General features: G+C 44.5%; 1 protein-coding gene across 7 annotated transcripts in view; it reads right to left on the bottom strand.

The window, feature by feature from the left end:
- Positions 1-4,163: 4,163 nt before the first annotated feature.
- PDLIM2 (PDZ and LIM domain 2) overlaps positions 4,164-17,920 on the bottom strand; it is a 176,056-nt gene continuing 162,299 nt past the window's right edge. For all 7 annotated transcript variants that reach the window (XM_085633995.1, XM_085633994.1, XM_085633992.1 and 4 more), the window contains 3 exons: positions 17,501-17,643; positions 15,708-15,822; positions 4,164-4,826 (listed from right to left, as the gene is read on the bottom strand). In XM_085633995.1, the coding sequence (XP_085490121.1) occupies positions 4,640-4,826; positions 15,708-15,822; positions 17,501-17,643 (445 nt within the window). In that variant the 3' untranslated portion in view covers positions 4,164-4,639. The remainder of the gene's footprint in view (positions 4,827-15,707; positions 15,823-17,500; positions 17,644-17,920) is intronic.

The raw sequence follows: 17,920 nt of genomic DNA, 5'->3' as shown, positions 1-17,920 counted from the left end.
CATTGCACATGTTTTTTTTGTTTAAGATTCTGATTTTTTGCCAGTGAAATTCTGCTGGCTGTTAACCTCGGTGAAAGAGTCTTTTCCATTGTCTTCTCACTGACAAATCCACCGTGTATGTCACAATCTTTTGCACATACCCATCAACCCTGTGAAAACCTGACCTCAGTCTTTGAGGAGAAAATTGTCAATATTGCGAGTAGTTTGCATTAAACAGGAGATATCTGTCCTCTTTCTGACACTTTTGATGTGGGAGCATTTGATTTAACAGTTTCTCATTGTGAATCTAGTGAATTCTTAACTGTGCTCTCTGATTCAGGCCAGATTGATCAGGTTAGTTTAGGGAAATTGACCGCTTCCATTTCTTCGGGCTCTGCACTAAACCCCATACCTCCTAAGATAGGGAAACAACCTTTACAACGCAGTCATTACATCACAACATCCTTTACATCGCATGTCATTACAACGCAGCCATTACATCGCATGTCACTACAACGCATACCATTACAACGCATAGTACCCTTACACTATCCAACACTTACCCTACTGTTGCACTCACTGGAGTTGGAATAGTAATTATTACCCCTATACTATCCAACACTTACCTTAAATGCGATGTAATGGTATGCATTGTTATGGTATGCGTTGTAAAGGTGTAATGCAATGTAATGGAATGCATCGTGAAGGTAGTTTCTGAAAATGCGATATAATGGCATGCGATGTAAAAGAATGCGTTGTAAAGGATGTTAAGATGTAAAAACTGCGTTGTAAATGTATGTGTTGTAACGTCATACATTCCCTAAGATATGACCACAAATAGACTCACTAACTGATTCACTACTTTCATTCTGCAATCTATCCCTGCCCACTGGGATGGTGCCACTCGAGTGAAAAAAAAGCAATGATCATCCCCTTACAAAAAAAAAAAACCCTACAGAAGGTCCAAATCCAATGGTCCCTAGTAAGTTCATCCCAATATCTTATTTTTTCAGGTGAAAATCCTGGCAAAACATTAACAGGCTAATATTGGACTGCTAAGAGAATAATCTGTTGCTTGATCCCAATCAATCAGGTTTTTAACCATTATATGGCACAAAATCTGCTTTGATATTGATCTTTGAATAGTGATTGACAAGGGCAACTTTGTATATATCAAGAGGGAGGGACAAAAGGGCTTTGAAAGGTCCAACGTACATGCCCAACAGTCATACAAAGAAAGGGTACGTAGTTCCTTATTGTGGGTCTAAAAAAGAGGTGAGAGAGCTTAGTGAAACATCCACTGTAGTGAATGGTCGTACTATGAAAAAGGGAGGAAAAATCCTCCCTTTGGAACTAGGGCCCTCACACACCCAGCCCGCTAGGTGTCATGCTTCATCATTGGGCCTGCTCCTCGTCGGGTCGGCGCTGCAATACCCGACGGGCACCCAATGAGGGGCTCTTTAGCGGAGATCTTTTGTTCCTCGCCGTATGGTGCCGTGGGGGTGAGGGGCCTAATAGGTGTGGATGTGATGTGCTGGTGAGTGCTAAAACTAAAACAGGTGCGGAAGTCCAATAAGAAACCTTTATTCTGGTAGGCTCCCTATCTGATTAAAAATAGAAAAGAAGTGGCGGATATCTGGCTATAATGAATCAAGACATAACGCTCTACTTTTACTTTTCTGGTCAACATGTTTCTTGCCTGGTAGTCAGGGGGATCAATGGCAATTCTTCAGGACCAAATTAAAACTATCCACACACTATGGTAGGGTGAGTCTACTACCTACCATATAATTGAACTGCGGGGAAAAGTACCCACAGATATGGAGGACGACCTAAAATATGTAAAAGGCATGCCTCAACAGTTTCTGGCGGCTTAAGGACACACATAGTGCAGTGTCCATATAATTGAACTGCGGGGAAAAGTACCCACAGATATGGAGGACGACCTAAAATATGTAAAAGGCATGCCTCAACAGTTTCTGGCGGCTTAAGGACACACATAGTGCAGTGTCCTGATATCCACAGGATTTTAGATGTGGACCTATCCCTACGCCGCCGGAACTTTGTCCCATTTGATCTGTTGGCTGCTTTTGATAGTCACGAGATCTTGATATATAAACTGGCAGAAATTGGTTTCAGCGCCTCCTCAGTGAGATTGTGCAGTTTCTATATTTAAAGCTGATGGCAAGCGATACATTTACCACTATTATGATCAGATTTCAGGGCCACCAGTCGAGGGGTACCCCTGGGCCCATCTTGGAGTCTCATTTTATTCAACATCTACCTCAGACCATTGGCCCAGATGATTTGCAGCCAAGGGGTTTTGTTTATGAACTTAAAAACAAGAGAGAAGGTAGCCAGGCTAAGAAGGGTGCTCACAGAGTGTTGGGGACCGGTAATATGCAACTAATAATATCTGGGGGTGCTCTAAAACAAAGGTTGGCTACCAAGCAACCTCAAAACATAACCCCCACATAGGGGTAAATGTAATCATGAACAAAAGAAGAGTTCTGAGCACTCAAAAGAGTAAATCATAAAATTTTCGAAGTATTAGAGATTCTGATGGAAATTGCAGGAAATGACTAGTGATTGTAGTTACGATTGGCTACTGGCCTCCCTTGACTTTACTCCGCACAGTACAAATCAGCAGCCCTGAGGAAGTCGGCAGCATATACGCTGTATGACGAAACATGTGTTGGCTGTTTTGTTCTTGACTGCTTGTACTTGTATCTACGGCTGATGAACCACACGATGAAAATGGAATAAAGAAAAACTTGAATCCCTAATACTTCGGAAATTTGATGATTGACTTTTTTGAGTGCTCAGGACTCTTCTATTGTTCATGAACTGACCAGATGATACCCAGCTTATCTCCATGACCAGATCCTCTCCTGCATCCTTCAAGTCATTCCACTCTTATATGCACAACATCACTACCTAGCTCACACTAAAATCTCTGAAATTCAATGGAGACAAGACAAGTGATGTGCTGCTCCATTGCCAAGATACCCAGACCACTGCCAGCTGAGTTTTGCCCTTGGTCTCAGGAGGCACCCGCTGTTTCAGATTCTGTTAGAAATGTGGGCAACGTTTTTTATTCAGAGGTTTCTCTGACCTCATAGGTTAATAAATTATCCTCCTCTTGTTTTGAAATGCTGAGAACCCTACACAAGATATTAGCCTTACTACCACAACATTTTACGGCCACTAGTTGTCCAAGCGACAATCATGACTAGACTAGAGTACAGAAACACATTGTTTCTGCAGGCCACAGACTACCTGCTCAAATTCCTCAGCAGAATACAGACTGACAGCCCACTTGACCTTAACTCTTCATCATAAGACTTTGGCTATTGCCACCTTGAACATATTACACTGGTTCTCTCTACTCAGAAAAGTTGCTTTTAAATCTCCATCTGGTGCACAAGGCCAGGGGTTGGCACTACATAACCTCTAAGACAAATGTCTTCATTACCACCCTGCCTGACCAATATGCTCCGCAAACACAAGTCTTTTGGTCTTCCTTAGTACAAGTGCATGCACATCAGGGTAGGTCCTTTACAGTCCATGCCTCTTGGCTGTGAAATAATTTTCTTCCCTTTCTTCAGCCCATCTCCAATCTACTAAATTTTTCGCAAATCACTGAAATCCTGGGTTTATACCCCTTAATGATGTAAGCTCAGTCAGTTCTTTTTTCCGTATGGCTGTTATCAGCACCAGGATGCCCTTCTAGGTTACAGTTGCATGTTATAAATAGCTAACAAAAACTGATTGTGCACATACATGTCTTGTAAGTTTGTTTAACTTTTACTAGCTCGATGTCACCTTGAAAATGCCAACCAAGCCTGCATTTTTAGGTGTGCAATGATCTGATGTTCCCTGGTGTATGGACTGACTCCCGGGCACACATCAAGGACCTTGGTGCATTCAATGAGGCTAGGCATGTGCCACAGGATTCAACATTTGAATGTTACTTTGCCCTCTGCATATTTGTTCTCAGCAAATAAGTAAAATCTGCCTAAAAGGATGAAGGCTGGAAGATGAGGGAACATCTTCTACGTGATTCAATGGGATATTTTAGAACATTAGTTTGAAGGCATATTCCAAACATGCATCTAAGCATTCAAAGAGTAATATGTTTCATCCCATAAAGTTAAAGTAAGAGAACAGCAGACACTTCTCAGTAATATACATACACAATATATATTCATTGTTGAAGAATTTCCAGTTTACTAGTGGCTGAAGCTGGCAGGGCACAGTTTCAGAAACAGGGGTGCCAGGATATGGATACCATAAAATGTGGCCCAGTATTACAGGGATAGATGTGTAAGGGACCAGTTCACCAGGGTAAGGATGCAGGTGGCAGATGAATATTCTTTGGTGTGCCCAGCATTCTCCAACACTTCTCTTGGTTGTCCAAGAATGGATACATCATCTCCTGGAAGGTTCTGACACGTGTCACATTGAGCCAGCTGAATATCCACGAAAACCAATGAAGAGATTGATATGAGGGACACAGGACAATGTATCTGCAGTACGCAGGCAAAGTCCCACAATAGCTTGTCCTTAAAAGAAGAGGCGACAGCAGTCCGGGGTCCCTGCTGGAAATAATTTGCAGATGCGCATAGAGAGTGGTACAGAGATATGGCTCTTCCACTTTTCAAGAATGCAGGGCGGGAGAGGATTTGGCAGCAGCGGCCTGGTTGCGCTCTTTTGCATGTTTCTCGCAGTACATCAGGTTTCCTGCCCAGAAGTGTCCACGCATCTTCAGGTTCAAGCCGCAATCTGTACAGACATAGCAGGCTGGGTGCCGATAGAAGTCTTCTTGGATCCGAACCGCCTGGTTCCTGTGGGGAAAAAAAAGAAGGGTTGATTACAGGAAAACCTGTGGTTGGTTCTAGTCTCAAAGAAGGACTTGCTTGATGCTACTGTCTTAAATTAAGAATGCCTCAGAGGTGTTGACTAAAAGAATTTACAAAGAGCCATCTATTAAGAAGTGGTTTATTTGTTGGATAGACGCAACCATGAGATAGCTTGGAGCTGAGGAGTTGGCTAACTTGTAAACTTAAAGAACAAGTGCCTCAGATGAGGAGGATCAACAAAGATTGTTTAGGAGCTTGCTAGTCAAATTATACCTACAGCCATAGATACATAGAAGACTTGGACACAGGCCATAAAATAAGAAGAATTTGACTGGAGGTAGGAACTTTATAGTCACACAGATTTTGACACAAGCTGAATCTTGATAAAATGGCACAAAATCCTGCACAATAAGATGAGGACTCAATTCCCTTGAGCTAGGATTTGGAACTGCAATGAGATCAACCTGTCTGACTCTCTATGGAGCCACAGAGCACAGCCGCTGATGGTCAGTGAATATGAGAACTCTAAGAGCTATGGGTACAACCTGAAGATCACCTTGACTCTTTCATAGCAATCAACACATACCTCGAGTTCTTATCAGGAAAAAAACTCCCTCTGAGAATCTACAGACACTAGCTCTCATTGCTGATGATATATCGTCTGCAAATCAATTCTCAAAAGGTAAACAGTTAGGCTTTTAAAATTAATTTTAAAAAATTGGGCCCTCTATCATCATTGCCCTTGAAACAATCCTAACATTCATAGTTAAGAGCTCTTTGAACGACTGCTCGATGCTAACCTTGCCGGCAAAGCTACAAGTCACAGAATGAAATATGTTGATAGCTAAAGGTCTGGGTTGAGCTGAAGCAGGCACATCTAAGTTGGGACCACTAGGGAGCCATGTCAATTCATCCCTCAAACCTATGAATCTCGCACCCCAGATTCAATGGGTCTCACATCACTCCCTGCTAGGGACACAGTCCTTGGGGCTTATCTACCTCTCTCTCACACCAACAAATACAGCTCCTGGGGGAAAAAATCCCCTTTTATCTCAGTGCCGCAGATACAGTTCCTGCATATCCAGACACCTCGAGTCACTCACAGCTACGTATGCAGCCAGAGGGTTTGTAGAGCTCATTCATCTCGAAGCAAATGTCACTCCTCCTAATTTAATATTTTGACACAGACTCCGAGCTCAACAGAGCCCCCCATCTCAGGATGCAGGACATCTGCAAAAAATTGTGAATTTCCGATCCACTCTATTTAGAGGGTAAACCTATATATAACACACGTGTATATATATATATATATATATATATATATATATATATATATATATATATATATACACACTCATTTAAAAAACCATAGGTTTCACACATGTTATAGTTAGGTGGATATTTCACTCGTAAAAAACCAATGAAATTCCCCCGTTATAGTTAGTTGCGATAACTATAACTCGCGCGCCCGCAATCCTCTGCTCAGGACGTCACATATTACATCACTCATGACAACGTCAGTGGCATCACTCATAACATCACTGATGACATCATCCTTGTGATAGAGTGGCGGTCGCGCGAATTATAGTTATCTTAACTAACTATAACGGGGGAATTTCATTGGTTTTTTACGAGTGAAATATCCACCTAACTATAACATGTGTGAAACCTATGGTTTTTTCAGTGAATTTGCAAGGTTTTTTAAATGCTACGTTATGTATGTATTATTTTTTTTATATATTTTTTTCAAATAAACTACGTATTAAAATATATATATTTTTTTTTAATGGTTTTTCACCGTGCGCGCAACCCCGCGATTAAAAAAAAAAAAAAAAAAAAAAATGTTTTTTTTCTGCCTTCGGGGTCCTTCAGGGACCCCCTGACCAAGGCTAGGGAGTCAGGAACTCTCTACCCTGCCCCCTTTTCACGTTCGCCACCTTCCTTTTCCACTCTCGCACTGAAAACAAACCAAATGGCGGCCGACACTTCCTGATTTCGACCGTTGACTGACATGTAACAACCAATCAGAATTACGCTCGCGCACGTAAGGGTGCGCGCACGGTGCGCGGCTATAGATATGTTTGTGCTTTTTACTGCAATTTTCTCTGGGACTACTGAACAGATTGACTCCATATATGCAAAAGGCACTTCCCTGACCTGAGGACTACCTGTTTGCCAAATTTCAAGTAATTCTGTTCAGCCGTCCGGGCTGTACCTTCGACTAAAGGTCCTATGGGAAAATGCATGGGGAAAACGCGTTTTGGGACCCCCCTTTTTTCTCAGCCCCCGCTTGACGAATCCCCCCCGAGACTTTCAGGGTAGGAGCTGAGCGGAGCGCCCCATTAGTTTTGAAAATTTTGCGAAGATTCGTCAACCGGCGCCAAAGTTATTCAAAATAGAATTTTGAGATTTCCTATGGAAACACGGTCCTAACTATAACTATCTACTGGCGACCGCCAGTAGATAATATATATATATATATATATATATATATAAATATATATACATATATACATATATACATACATACAGTTCAAATAGGGCAGGTGTCTCCCATCGACTGAATTCTAACTTACCCAGAGTCTCTTAGGGTAAACAAAACAGGTCTTTCACACCTATGGATACAGCCCCTAACAAGCTACAGACCTTGACTCATTGCCAACTAGTGAAGCACTTCTTGAGGAACGGCAGCTCGGTGTTGTACAGCTGTAGATATAGTATCTAAGAATCAACCGTCCTCAAGAACGCATAGATGCTGCCTGATGACGACCACATCTCGGTGTCAAAGCCACAGGGACATCAACACACTTCCCATATGTCATGGACAGAGCCCCTGAAGCTCAACAGACCTCCAGCCTTGCAACACAAATGGCACCATCCAATAGGACCATCAGAAGAGGTTACTTAGACCTATGAATAGGCTCCTTAAGACTGGCAGACCTCTCAATTTCATGAATACAGTCTAAGGACTGACGCACTTCTTAAATCCAATGTCACAAACCATTTCTATAGATAGGCCTCATGCCTCTCAAAGTCCATTACAGCACCATACGAATCAACATACCTAATTCGCCTCCAGGTCATTGACAGTCGTGAAAGGTCAACAGACCATCTGTCTTTCACAGTCATAGATCCAACCAATGAGGTCCGACCAACAATGTGTCTCTTATGCCCCCGAGACCTGGTGCTCTTCAGTACTAAGTAAAAACCCACAGATGACCGATGTAACTATCTCCTCCCAAAGCTAAACACAGAGTCCCCCCCAGTATTGATATGCTTCCCCTTTCTCGCTGCCAACAACTCAATGAGGTGAACTCTGGAGTTTTAGGGTAGGCCAAGAGCTTGAAAGCCTATGGCTTCAAACAGGTGCTGAGCCCTAAGCTGTGTCAAACCAAAGGTGATTGCGATTCCAGTGCGGTATGAAGTAGACATGTCTGTGCAGCTCCCAGAGGTGTACCAGACACAGGAACAAAAGGAGTATGAGCTCTGGCATTCTGCTGCAAAAGCAGATCAATTCAGTATGGGAGGGAAAGAGGAGGCAGAATGCAGAGCCCTGACAGACCGGCCTAGCAAATCCTCCATCCCCAATCTGGTACGAGAAGAATCGGTATCCTCAATCTTCTCGCACCTTCTGCAGGATCCTCAATAGCAGAGAGCCAGAGCGTGTGCGTAGAGCCAAATATCAAAGGATTTTCCAGAAAACTGAGGTTTGGCGCAAGGCCCAGGCATCTGTCAGCACCGTCACCACCGTGGACATAGGGGCCCCTGGGCGTTCTCTACTGCTGTAGTTCTGCACGGGCTGTACCAGGAAAATACCGGTTGGCGAGTGTGAGCCCTTCGGGCCACAGGGCTCCGCTGTCACCTCTGCACACTCTGTGCTGTCCAGGGCTATGCTCAGGGCAGGCACTCTTGGGTGACTTGTGTGACATCTGCAGCCAGTGTTGGATTTTCAACCCCACAACACTTCAGGTGCTGGGATTTCAGCCTCATAGTTGCTCCATTAATGGAACTCTGCATGTCCCAGAATGCTGCTGTAATAAGAGGGAGCTGGCTGGAAGTGTGAACAAGTGTTGCCCCTGGGAGCCCTTTGCTGACAAGTTGCCCCATGTAGGACGACCACCAACACTCCATGTCATCACACACTTTCCAGTCCTGGGCTGTCATTTGCTATCCTAATACATTGTGGGTATTGTAGTCTTGGAATTGTTCTATTGACCTGATTAGTGCGAATTGCAGGTGAATTGCCATTTCTGTATCTTGCACGGCACTTGCAAGCGCGGCCTTCTTTTCAGCCCAGACCACTTTACAAATATGGGGCTAAAAATCCCAGCATCTCATTTTAAAGGTTAATTTGTAAGGGCCTTGAAGGTGGCTAAAGAAAGGAATGACAGTTCTGACTGTAAGCCTTGCTGTTTGGTAACTTCGTATCGTACTTAAAACATGAAGTCAGTCCTGGCCTTTCAGCCGACAGTCCTTTCCATGCTGGAATATTTCAGGCCCAGTTAATGCAAAACTACACGTTGTTACAGTGAAACATGCTTTTGGGTAAACATACTCCTGGCTCAGAGTGGCGAACAGGACATTTGGGCCACTCTGCAGCTGCAGACAAGGAAGTGCTAACTGCCAGGGTCAGGGCTTTAAGTGGAATGTAAAACGTGGGGGGTTCTAAAATGGGCATGTTCTATGTAATTAAGGGCGTGGCTTTAACATGTAAACAATTTTTGTAATTCCCATTGGGTACCACTCGGCTGGTATTTTGGAGCCTTTCTGAGCTTTCTGTTATTGCATCCAGCTATATAACACAACTGACATACCCGGATACAGAGCACTATGTATAACTTTTTTTTTTTTTTTTTACAGCATACAATCCCCTATTGCTTGCCAACTACGAAAGTATTCTCCCACTGTACTCCTAATTGGAAAATTGACCTTGACGTACTCCCGCTTGATTCCTCTCCTTTCCTCAGAGTGACCCTCTTTTTAACTTCTATTCTCTGCATAACTTTTATTTAATAGCCTCCTCAAGTCTCATGCCTGCCTCAATCCTTCTGTTTGAAAATTCTGCACTCAGATGATACCTCATTTAATAGATCACAACCTCTCCTCTTTAAAACCATATCCATCTAATCTAACATTTCCTAATTTCCACCAGCCTACCTCACCAACCATCCACCTGAAACCACATAGACCCCACTAATGGCTACACCTACCTGGTATTAATATATCACAATAACTGGAGTAAACACATGCAATTTATTCTTTAGAGTACATGATTAATCTCTATAACCAACAATAACCACTAGATCAACTACTAACCCTGGATTTCAGAACGATGTGCTACTCGACATAAAGAGCCTCAACACCTCATCAGGGATAGTAAGCACTATATAAATCCAATTACAATAGGCAGAGGGGCAGCACCAAGATCAGTCTGGCTCAAAAACATCAGATTCATACCCTGAATATCTCTAATCCTCTGAGGAAGAGAAGAAGATCTCATGAAGGGTGTGTCCAGCACCAAATCAAAGAAGCCCAGCCTCTGAGGGGATGAGTGGGACTTCTGGAGGTTGATGGAGAAGCACAGGTCATGAATGAGAGTAACAGTGGGCTGCAGATGGTCCTTGACCAGCCAGAGGGCCCTGCCTTCACCAGCCATTCAGCCACGTACAGAAATACATGGAGTCCTGAGAGAAACCGCTAACACAGCTAGCACTGGGGTGAAGACTCAAGAGGGTGGTTGTGAGACCAAAAGGTAGCACTGCACGTTAGTGGTACTCAGACCCCACTGTAAAGCGAAGCCAACGCCTATATGCAGAGAAGAATGGAAGATGCAAATAGGTGTCCTGAAGATCAAGAGACATCATTCAATGCAAGGCAAATAAATATTGTATTTGTATTATATTTTTGTTTATATGTACTTTGTTATGTATTGTATTCTCCCCTGATCGATATTTAAGGTTGTGGTTGTTATCATTTGGAGATGTGGCTACGCTCCTCTATTATCAGGTGGCAGGTGACATTCTCCTCCCTTGTTCTTGAGGGTGAAATTTCGCTTACTGGCATTGCCGTACACCTGGACCTAGCTCAAAAAAAGCATTTTGAACTTCCTCAAATGATGAGATTTAGGAGCCTCAGCCCCCTCAAATCTTTTTGGGAATCAAATAGTAAAGGGAGTAACACCCCATGCCGCACTCCACGACAGTCAGACTTCAACAGCCCCCTTTTGCAACAGGGCAGGAATTTCTGCCTCCAAGATCAATGTTTGCATTCGAGATCACTTCCTTGTAGAAGGTGGGCTATCTTGGTGGTGGACAGAAAGGGAAGGGCGTAGCAATTGTGGTAAAGCTGAAGCATCCAGCAATCAGGAGCTGGTGGTGGAGGGATGAGGAATCAAAGCAATTTTGAGGTGGCAGATCAAACAGATCCAACAGATGATGAGGGAGGTTGGAGCTGCCGTCCTTTATGTACACCTCTCCTATGAAAGGACTAGTAGAACTGTTGTGGGTCTGGACTGTCTGGGATAGTTGATGTTGGGTTGAGCGTTGGGTCGAGCGTTGGGTCCAGGTAAAACCATGGAAACATACTATTAATGGAACTGTTCGGTGGAAACGTCCAGCGAACATTGCAGTTGACTCTGGTTACCCACGCTGGTCATAAGGAGGATGATGATTACTGGCACTCTTGAGCCAGTATTTGGTAAACAATATCAACTCTGGTGAGGCCTGCGCAGCAGCACAGGATAAGACATCTCAAAAGAAGTGGAACCGCTGCTGGGTAGCAAATATACCTCAAGCCGGAATCCAAACCTGGAAATCCTACCTGAAACCCTTGCGCCTATATGACCCAAGGAGAAGGGGAGTTTTTTCCAGAAATGTCTGCACAAGACATATAAAAGCAAGATTCAAGTGAGTGCTTAATTTGAGCCTGTGGTTTTCCGTGCTTGTCACCGGCCCCTCATGGTCAACACCAGCAATTATGACAGTGTGCCACACGGTGACACTATTTATCTAACTTTAGAGATGAGCACAACAACAGTTATTTATCGATTGAATATATATAAAAAATGACCAATATCTGCCACTTAAGCCTTTCTTATAGCTTTGGGGGGCCTGAAATAGTCTGAATTGTTGCATTTGTAGGGGTCCGATAGCAGTTGTGTTGGTACGGTCATTGGCAGCGCCAATTGGTGGTGCATGCTGCTGTGGCCTCTTGACGAGAGCCCTGGACCTTATTTTTTTCACACATTAAGCATGGATAGCAGTACAGCATGATCCTGATCGTGTTGCTTGTCTGGTGAGCTTACACCATCTCGGTCTTGTCCTAAACCTATAATGTGCCTGCATTGCCAACTTCAAAGTTGCAAAAGCATCTGGAGACAGTCCCTATTACAACCCTCTGCATGGGGTGTGGCTCTGTTGGACGAGAGGAGGTCACAGTATCAGTGGTATCAGTATGGATACCAATGGAACCATCTGAAACCCTTTCAAGTTTGTATGGCTTCAGAGATATTGACTTTTTAAGTTGCAAATGTGACCCTAAGTCCAGAACCTAGTCATAATTGGTGAAGCCAGCAACTACAGCAAGTGTGCAGCTGGTCCCTCAAGTGTGTTTACCACTGGAAAATCTCAACTTCAATCAGTGTCCTCTAAGACAGAAGTCCCATAAGCATTAGCTATAACGAGGGAATCCGTAGTAGGTACTGGCCCTGCTACTACATCTGTCAAATGACTAAGATAGAAACATGCTGGGTCTTAAACTGGCATCTGAAATACCAGTGTCTTGAACTGTATCCTAACTGGACACAAGTGACCCAACCATGGTTCAACATTGACCGCAACACTGATGCTGATAACTAGTGCAGTGACTTCATTGGAATGGGGTCTGTGCTTGGGTGGTGGCTTTTTAGTTTTAGGTTTTTTTGGGGGACATTATTTTTTGGGGGTACTGGAAAATCATCTCCTGAGACATGAGCCCACTGAGTTGTCCAGAGTGGTGCCCAAAGTTGGACCACTACAAGAGGTCGGCCGAGTCTCTAGATCTCTAACCCTTACACAAACCATGAATCATATGTGCGGAACTGGTATTGAAACTAACAAGTCACTCAGCAAGTTCCAAAGATCACGGAGTAGACGTGACTGTACACCCATTGGATACCATTAGCCAAATCTAGTTCCTAATGTGTAGGAGCTATAAATCGTTTGGCCAAGTATTTCGACCTCAGAAGGTGTTGTCGCCTTCTAGTTTTCATTACAGATATTCATTTTAATTGTTTGGTTTAGATACCTGTAAATAAAAGCCAACTTCCTGCTTCAGCGTTAAAGCACTGACAGCACATTGATGTACCAGAGTGGTATTTACAGTGTTACATTGAGTTTCTCACTACTAACCCCTCCTACAGTAAGTCTTAAGTATTCACCCTCCTTACAGAGAGTCAGTTATCAAAAGTAGGTTATGCATCTGCAGTGGTCAATGATAGCACCCACAGGGACACGGACAAGCACAGGACCACATGGGCAGGTCTCACACACTATTGAGGAGTTTAGTGAATTCTAGAATCTTCTCCATGGCATCCACCAAAGCAGGCTCGCCACACCAGCCGCCCTTTCCAGGTCTTGGAGGCATGCCTCTGACACTGGGTACACGGATGTCTGCGGTGTTTGGATCCCAGGCTTCAACCTGTAATTTAGTAATTACCAGTTAAGCAACACCTGGGTGGGGCTCATGCATAAACATTCATGTCCAGGTGGTTTTGCTTTACGTAGTAAACAACTGGGTTTTTCGGTTTCATTTTGGCTGCCTTCTTGGATATGTTTTGCTTCGTTGTTGAGTGGGAGGAGCTACATTTGCCTGACAACCTTCCTCCGTGAGTGGGACTTTCAGCTTTTGTCATTTGCCCCCAGTAGGGTCTTCTTTGATCCCATTTGCTGTTGCAATTAAACAATGTTTACGAATGTTTAGACTGCATTCCTGCCAGGTCTCCTTAAGGAATGTCCTTCTATCACGACAAGTCCCCTTTAGGTCTTGCACACAGACGTCCTGTGACAACCTACACTGGTGCACACAGCCTTTCCTTGACTCGGTCTGTGTCTGTGCACCCCTGTACTTAGTTAATACAGCCCCTCCATCTCAAACGAAATCAATGCACAACACGCTCACGCCCGTTCACAATAGTGCTTCAAAGCCCCCATTATGTTCATGCACAGCTATTTCCTTAAATGAATGATACTAGCGCGCCGGCGGCCCTACCCTTCTTAAAATGATCCCTTATCTTCTTAGTGTCATGCTGGTGAACAGATCATTCCCTCCTTGCACTGCGATTGTGCCCAAAACTGTCCTATACACACGAAAGTGGCAGCTTCCTCCTGCCCATACACTCAGCTGATGCACCACTATGCTGATCTGCGCCTGGAACGGATAAAGCGCCTATCCCATCTTCATATTATTTCGGCGTACGCTCAGGCCTCCTTCAGTGCACAGCTTGTAAGCACACACAGGTGCGTGGGAAGACCGCCTGAGGTGGCGCCCTAAAGGGACACATGCATCAGTACACTAAATATGGTGTCCCATTTTACATGTCACCAACTGGTTATGGAAGCTACAAGCCCTCGCCTCACTTCGAATATCCCCCACAAAAGGAAACAAATACTAAGCATGCGGCTCAAAACAACACAATTATATTATATTGTGTTGTACTTTATTGTAGGTGTGTTTATAGATCACTTTCAACCCCCAGCAGACGGTTAGCACGCTACTTTGTGGGATGCTTGCAACATTAGAGAATTATGCGCGCGCAGTTACTATTTGTCATGCGGTTTCAGACACAGTTGTCCCACAAGCCTGGGGAAGGTGGCGAGAAGCAGGCCCTTCATGTGGGTTCTTATGTAGAGCAACCCAGCCACATCTATCAGATGGCACTCCGATGAGACACGCCATCATGTTGTGTTGTACTTTGCCTTGCGCCGTCTTTCTGGCTGCGTGCACATGCCATGGGTTCTATGACATCCATCCATTCTGGAATAGAACCTTGGGCATGGGCAGCGGTTGGGAAGATAGTTGAGGCTGACTTCTTTGACAAGAGGACACACTTTCGGGTGCCAGGGCAATCTTCAATAAAGACTACCTTAACTGTTACGTCTGACAGTGATCATTACACATCAGCGCCAAGTGGCCCTTCAAATGGCACATGCTTGAACCAAAGTATTGTAATGTAACAATTCTGGTATACCAAAACAACATCTGAGCACTGAATCCTGTTTATTGTAAAAATGTCTTTTATATTCCATAACATAAATCACCAACTCTTAGAAATATTATATTCAATATTATCTTCATAGAATACCATGTTGTACCATTAAAACAGTTATATAAAAACATTATTCGTGATTTGTGCAATAATACATCACTGTAATGTTGACATTACATAGTCAACTTAGATATTTGAGTGGACGGTAATGCATCGTCCTCACATAGCTTGTATGCACGGCCATACTTGCTTACATGATGCATGTATAAAGCCCACATCATGCTGCTCGCTTACACGATGGGTGTATTAAGCCTGCTTCCCTTCAGACCGCCTTGATGCACAGCAAGGCACCTCCCACATCATGCTGCTTGCTTATATGATGCGTGTATAATGCCTGCTTCCCCGACAGACCTGCCTGATGTGCAGCAGGGCGCCTCCTACATCATGCTGCTTACTTATATGATGCATGTATAATGCCTCTTCCATAACAGACCTGGCTGATGTGAAGCAGGGCGCCTCCCACGTGATGCTGCTTGCTTATATGATTTGTGTATAATACCCGCTTCCCTTCAGACCTGGCTGATGCATAGCATTGCTCCTCCCACATGATGCTGCTTGCTTACATGATGCTGGTGCCGCACTTCTCGCACGTGCGCAGGTTCTGGACTGTTGCCACGGAGCTGCGGATTGCATTCGGTGCATTGGGTGATAGCCGGCTGGGGAGATACGGAGCTGGAGCTGCAAAGATGAAAGAAATGGACCTCAGATGTAGGTCTTTGATTTACCCTTCCTCAACAACACATTTCTCTGTGGACCTTAGTACTTTGATATTTTTGGGGAACCCCTTTGTTATATTGGCCTCTATACACAGAACCACAGTTCCTCGCTATTCTTAACTAGGAGACCTGCTTCTATGTAGCCAACCAGAACACCTCAGTTTCAGGGTATCCATCCCCAGTCAAACAAAGAGGTGCCTCGTGATGAGAGATGTGGAACACCACCACCAGCTAAAATTAATGATAGTGTAGGGAGGGTACGTGGTCAAGGACTGATACAGCTGCTATCCAAAAAGCTCTACGTAGGAGGGCCCAGAACATAAAACTAACCCCCTATAAAACCAGATTTAACCAACACAGGGGTTTAGCCACAGTGGGCAGACATATGTCATCACTTCGACCACCATTGCCTCGACCTTGACCATTAAGGATACTATAGCCACACACAAGATGGCTACTGAGGAGGCTGGGCGCATTCAGTATTCCAAGTTCAGTCCTCCCAATTAGGGCCCTGCAGCCTAACAAGATCCTCTGCTCACAGTCAAAATGATGGTCAGTAGTTGATGTAATGGGGGCCCTACCCTGTAGACTCATTTAAATTTTTTTACGTTTTCCAAGTAATAGGGATAATTTGGCATCACATCTGTGTGTTCTAGTGCCAAACTTATATTTAGGTAGTTTTTCTTGCTTTTATACACTTCACAAATTACTATACTATAGCTCTACCACACTGAGATAACTGTATCTTTAAAATGTCAGCTCCCTTGCAGATATCAAAGGGAAGATCAGAAAACGATACATTTTCAAATCGGTGTTAATTGCTAAAAATGTGTAAATATCTTAGTAGATAACCACAGAACTAATTTTCCAGGTAAATGTAAATGTAAATGTATGTGTCTTGTAAAGCGCACTGCTGCCCTGAGGCGTCGTGGCGCTGTAGACCGCTGGGGAACCCGTCCTGGCTATCCCTGTGAGATGGTCCCTCCTGGGTATCTCCAAGGTGAAACCAGGCATCCCCGGCGAATGTGGGGGGCCGTTGTGGAGATGAGGCAAGCTAATGCCCAGAGTTGCCGAGTGTGTTCCTGGTTAGAGTAGGTACCGAGGCGAGAATTATCGAGTCCGTTTTGACCCTGGTCCACAACCCTGCCGCGTCGGGAATTGAACCCTGGTCCCTGGCCGATTCTCTGCTTGCGGATCTGCCGCCTCTAACCAGTGAGCCACACCTCTCTAATTCATTGTCTGCATATCCAAGCACCTGGCCTAGCCCCTCTGGGACCTCCACTTCTGTAATATTGGAACCATTTCTAGAGGTCTAGATTGTATACACTCCTTGAGTCCCTTTACCATGGTTAGTATCACTGGGACCCCAGTACCTTGGTTTCCAGCCATTAGACCCTATTAACATAGTATCTTTCCACAGGACACCAGTACTGTGGACATGCATATGGAACCCTAGCAGTCTAACATCACGAGCATTGCCATCCATCCTTCGTTGCCCAGTCTCATGGCATCCATCATTGCAACAACTCATCCTTGGAACCAACCCTATGAACACCCGCTCTCTGGCATCCATCACAAAGGCCCAGGCATCCTTTCTTAGGCACTAGACATTAAGGACCCCGGTCAATGAGCTGTCGTACCAGAGTCTGTGTCCAGAGCAGCCTGCAACAGGCGGAAGGAGCTGGACTGTCGCGGAGGAGCACGGGTCTCCTGGTTCTCCTGAATCATCTTGTACACCTCAGAGTCTTCCTCAAAGCGATTCATCCTCTGGTCCAAATCAACACTGCGGAGACAAAGGAACCAGGTGAGCACAAGAGCAATCCTCACAGAGATAACAAAATGGTGGACATGGAGCAAGAAAGAAAGAAACTGTGTCAAAGCCGGAGCAGATACCGCAGGCACACGGACAAGGCCAGAACTGGAAAAGGGACTATACATGTGTGAACTGAGTCACAGCTAGAGACAGAAATATGGACATGAACTAGATCAGAAAGACAGCAGGAAATACAGAGCCAGTAAGAATTCCAGCCACTGCAGAAGCATGGTGCAGACCAGAGCAC

This window comes from Triturus cristatus, chromosome 11 (genome assembly GCF_964204655.1).
Source record: "Triturus cristatus chromosome 11, aTriCri1.1, whole genome shotgun sequence".
NCBI lineage: Eukaryota > Metazoa > Chordata > Amphibia > Caudata > Salamandridae > Triturus > Triturus cristatus.
This window is presented reverse-complemented; position numbering and strand designations above follow the sequence as displayed.